This window comes from Nothoprocta perdicaria, unplaced genomic scaffold, assembly GCF_003342845.1.
Source record: "Nothoprocta perdicaria isolate Ctin4 unplaced genomic scaffold, notPer1 scaffold_5, whole genome shotgun sequence".
Taxonomy (NCBI): Eukaryota; Metazoa; Chordata; class Aves; order Tinamiformes; family Tinamidae; genus Nothoprocta; species Nothoprocta perdicaria.
Window position 1 is genome coordinate 4,969,405 of NW_020455754.1, and position 4,830 is coordinate 4,974,234.

Sequence of the window (4,830 nt, forward strand, 5' to 3'; positions counted from 1 at the left end):
GAGGCGACGCCCGAGCGCTCGTACCGGGAGCAGCTGTGCAACCTGAACGGCATCGCGCAGCCGCTCGCCTCGCGCAAGCTCACGCGCAAGCTCTACAAGTGCATCAAGAAAGGTGGGGGCGCCGGGCCGGCCCCGGGCGGGCCGGGTCTGGTCGGCTCTGGTCGGTGCGGGCCGCTCACGGCGCCGCCGCTCCGTGCCCTGCAGCCGCCAAGCACAGGCAGATCCGGCGCGGCGTGAAGGAGGTGCAGAAGTTCATCAACAAGGGCGAGAAGGGGTAAGCGGCGCCCGGCCCGGCCCGGTGGCACCGGCGCCGCGGGCTCACGCGGCCCGTCTCCCGCAGGATCGCGGTGCTGGCCGGCGACACGCTGCCCATCGACGTCTACTGCCACATCCCCATCATGTGCGAGGAGCGGAGCCTGCCCTACGCCTACGTGCCCTCCAAATCGGTGAGGGGGCCGGGMCGCCCCGGGGCGGCGGGACAGCGGCCCCGCGGCAGCGCCGGCCCCGCGGTGCCCTCAGGGCCGCGACCCGCCGTGCGCTCTCGGTGTAGAAGGCACGAGGAGGGGTCGTGTCCGGGGGCTGCGCTTCAACCCCGGCTGCCGCTCGCCCCATGGGCACAGCGGGTGGCCGGGTCAGCACCGGGGCCCCGCTCACAAACACCAGCCCCGCGTCCTGCGCGCGGGAGGCGGCCGGGGAGCCGGGGGAGGCGCCCGCCCCATGGAGAGGGTGGTGGAGTCACCTGCAGCATCAGCCCGGCCTCTGTCCCCGCAGGACCTGGGGGCCGCGGCCGGCTCGAAGCGCCCGACCTGCGTGATCCTGCTGAAGCCGCACGAGGAGTACGAGGAGGCCTACGGCGAGTGCCTGCAGGAGGTGGAGGCGCTGCCGCTGCCGCTCTGAGGCCGCGCGGCCGCTGGCGGCCCAGCGGGGCTGTGGGGGGCGCGGGGACAAATAAAGGTGTGCGGGTTTGTAAGGGGTGTGAGTGGTGCTGGGGYGGGGAGCGGGGCCGGGACAGGACCGGCCTGCCCGGGATACCTGCCCTGGGACACCCCYGTCCTGCCCAGGACACCCCCGCCAACATCCCCAGGCTGCCCGGGCCACCACCCCCGGGATGGGCCCTGTCCTGCTCGGGGCGCTCCCCCGGGCCCAACCCGAGGTGCTCACAAACCCCTTCCCCCGGGATGGGCCGTGTCCTGCCCGGGACATCCCCGCCGGGATGGATCTGTCTTACCCGGGACACCCCCCCTCGGGACACCCCCCCCCCCGGGATACCCCCCCGGACACCCCCCGTCCCGGCAGGGGGCGCCCGCGCGCCGGGCTGGGAGGAACCATTCCTCGCCCTGCGGGGGGGCACGAGGCGAGGAAGCGCGCTGAGAGGGTCTGGGCTAAACCATTGCCGAGGCGGGGGCGCTGGGATAAACCACGGCGCGGATCGGGGGGGGGGGGGACCTGCCCGGGCCGCCCCGCGGGGCCCCGCTGCCGCCGCCCGGCCCTGCCGCCGCCCGGCCCTCGCCCCCGGGCGCCGCCGAGGAAGCAAGCGCGGGGCTGGAAACTCCGGCTTTATTGCAGGAAAGGGGAGCCGGGTACAGGGAGCAGGGCGAGGGGGCAGCAGGGAGCAGGTCCCGACTCTCTGTGTCCTCCTGCRAGACCACCACGGCACAAGGCACCTTCCCAGCCCCAGGACACCACCGCCACCCCGCTCCGCTGCGGAGCGTCCGGATAGCCCACGGGAGAGGCCGTGGGGCAGCGCCCTGTCCCACCACTGCCCRGCTTTGCTCGCATGCGGCCCCTGCACCGCAGAGCAGCCTAGGCCGGGCCCAGGGCCCTGCTGCCAGAGCGGCYGCCGCCAGCGCCTGCCCAAGCCCCAGCACAAGGCCGGGCTCTGGGGGGCAGTGGGGACAGGGCTTGGCCTCAGCAAGGACTTAASTTAGGGAGTGTAGGGGAGAAGGAAKGCCGAGCAGGAGAAATAGGAGGTTTCTCACTAGCTGCTTGGTTTCTGCCCCCTTGGCAGAAGGGATCACGGGGCAAACGCTCCCACAGTCAGTGCGTAGGGCACATGCAAGACCCCCAGCCTGGCGCGAGCAATCCCCCGCCCCGGGCCGCTCCAGCTGGGCCCGAAGTGCTGCAAGGAGGAGAATYGCCCTTGTCGCCATCAGTCCTTCTCCCCCGGCAGCACCGCACRGCCGCTCCTTGCACGGCCCCTGAGATCAGCCCATTGCAGCAGCAGCAAGAGATCTTCCCCCGTCACAGTTCCGTGGGCCTCTCGCCCCTCAGATCTTGGAGGACTCGACCCGCTCGATCCAGGGCGAGTCGGCTCCCGTGTCCCTGGGCTCCGACCGCAGCTGCCGCAGCTCCCGCTCCAGTGCCTGGCTCCGGTGGTACATGTCCATGTAGCTGGCCTGGAGCTCCCGCTGGTACCGCAGCACCTTCTCCTTCTCCKCCTGCCAGGTTTTCCTCTCCAGCTCAAAGTTCACCGCTTGCAGCTGGCCCTGGCGCCGCTCGCGCAGCAGCTCTGCCCACAGCCACTCCACCTGCCTCTCCAGCGGCTCCGCGCTGTCGCTGTGGAGGCCCCGGCACTTGGAGTCGTCGGTTTCGCAGCCAGGGAAGTCCTGGCAGGCGGGCATGGGGTCGTCACCCAGCGCCAGCGGGGCGCCRGGCCCCGTGGCGCTCTGCAAGGAGTCTGCCAGCTGGGCCAGCTGCGAGTCCCGGGCCTGCACCTCAGCCTTGGCCTCGCGCAGCTGCGTTTTCAGGCTGAAGATCTCACCCAGCTTCTGCGCCATCTCCTCCTGGGTGTCGCGGAGCTGCTGCTTGAGCAGGGCGATCTCGGCTGCCTTCTGGCACACCTGCAGGGCACACGGAGGGCTGAGGAGGGGCCCGGGCAGCGGGAACCTCCGCCGCTGCCGGACACGCGCGGCAAGGGCGCTCACCTCCCACTTGGTCTCCTCCAGCTTGGGGCTGACGCGCTCGCCCTGGGCCTGCCGCAGCTTGGCCTCCTCGCACTGGCACTGCTGCATGCTCAGCTCCTCCTGCAGCCGCTTCTTCTCCTGCTGGGCCTTGTAGAGCTGCAGCTGCAGCGCCCGCTGGCCGCGCTGCGCCTGCTGCGCGACCTGCTGCAGCCTGGCCACGTACATCTGCTTCAGGTCCTCCAGCTCGTCCAGCCACAGCCGCTGCTTGTCCTCGAAYGCCTGTCGGCACAAGCGGACACTTCCAGGGGTCTGTATCGCTGCCCTGCATGGGGCAGCCCCACGGGAGGATSTCAGGTCTCGTGGACCAAGTGCTCCTCTTGGAGAAGCCCCTCTGGGCCAGGCTCTTCCCAACTCCAGCCCAGGAGCAGCAGGTTCAGCAGCAGGTTCCCACCCTGGTTTGGCTGCAGGCGCTCCCACAGCAGCACCCACCACACCAGCTCCTGTACTTGGACCCTTCCAGCCCATCTCCCACTATAGCAGCACATCCCAGCCCCATCCTGCCACCMCTAAGGCAGCCGAGCCCCCGGAGCAGCCCCGCCGCCCGGCTCACCTGTGCGAAGGGGTCTTCGGTCTCGCTAAGGCTCCTCTTGAGCTGCCGCAGCTCTCCGCCCGTCTCCTGCAGCCGGTCCTCCAGCTGCTTCACCGCGTCCTCCAGGGAGTAGGAGAACTCGTAGGGCGGCGGGGGCTCCCCGGGGCTCTGCAGCCGGCTCAGCGTGGCCATGCTCTTGCAGGACACAGGRGCCTTCTCGGGGGCCAGCGGCTCCCTGGGGCTCCGGGACACCCTGTCCAGGGAGCCCCCGATGTGGTTGATGTGGCCCATGGAGGCGCTGAACTGGCTCTGCGCCGGCTTGAGGCGGGAGCCGTAGGAGGGGAAGCTCTGGATGGAGTTGTGGCTGGAGTCGGAGGCCTCGTCCAGGCTGATGGCGTGGAGCAGGTGGGAGCGGAGCGGGCCGGGCGGCGGCGCGGCCGTGCTGCTCTGCGACAGCAGCGTGTGCAGGCTCCCGTTGCTCTTGGACAGCTTCTGCCCCTTGGACGAGGACAGGCCCTGCATGGAGACCAGGCCCTTCCCTGCCACCGCCTTGAAAGCTGACGGTCTGATACGGCACTGCAGGGAACAACAGTGGGGTCAGGTTGTGCCCACGCCAGTGCCCAGAGCCCTGGCTCCATCCGGAGCCAGGGAAGAGAGGCCCTGGGCTCCCAGTTGCTTAACTGGGACAGGAGATGCCTACGGATGCCCTCAAAATCGCTGTTCCCCCCCGGGCGGCGGTGCTGCCGGGCTCACCTTGTCGAAGCGGCCCCTCTCGGGCAGGGAGCTCTTGGAGAAGTCGGCCCCGCGGGGGTGGTCGCGGGCGCCGCGCTCGGGCGAGCGGTTCTCGCGGTCGCTCTCGTAGTCCCGCTTGTAGCAGGCGGCGGCCGCCTGGTGCTTCCGCTCGGCGCGCGCCTCCTTCCTGGCCCCGTGCAGGTAGCCCAGGAGCTCCCGCTGGCCCGGGCCCTTGCGGAGCAGCCCGTCGGGCTGCCGCAGCCCCCGCGAGCCGCCCAGCGGGGCCCGCAGCTCCAGGGGAGACAGGTCCTGCTTCTCCACCAGGCTGCCCACGCTGCCCATGCTGCCGGCGACGGGCTCGGAGCAGAGGTAGGTGCCGAGGACGCGGGGGGCAGCCTCACAGGTCACAGGGCCCTGCGCTGTGGCCATGGAGGATCAGAGGAGAGCCCGGGACCAGCACTGCCGGGGAGGAGAGCCAAAGTCAGGGGCCCGTCCCGGCCGCGGGGCCGCCCGCCCATGGCTGCAACGCCCGGCACCTCCGAGGGGACCGGCCCGAGCGGCGGGCGGGTCCCCGGTGCCGCAGGGCGCTGCGGAGCCCGCGGGCGC

General features: G+C 71.5%; 1 protein-coding gene across 1 annotated transcript; it reads right to left on the reverse strand.

Moving 5' to 3' along the window:
- Window positions 1-2,237: 2,237 nt before the first annotated feature.
- Window positions 2,238-4,678, reverse strand: N4BP3 (NEDD4 binding protein 3). The gene is made up of 4 exons (XM_026047625.1): window positions 4,246-4,678; window positions 3,514-4,068; window positions 2,925-3,182; window positions 2,238-2,840 (listed from the first exon to the last, which is right to left on the reverse strand). The coding sequence occupies exons 1-4, from the start codon at window positions 4,651-4,653 to the stop codon at window positions 2,268-2,270; spliced, it is 1,794 nt and encodes a 597-aa protein (XP_025903410.1). The 5' UTR covers window positions 4,654-4,678; the 3' UTR covers window positions 2,238-2,267.
- Window positions 4,679-4,830: the final 152 nt, after the last annotated feature.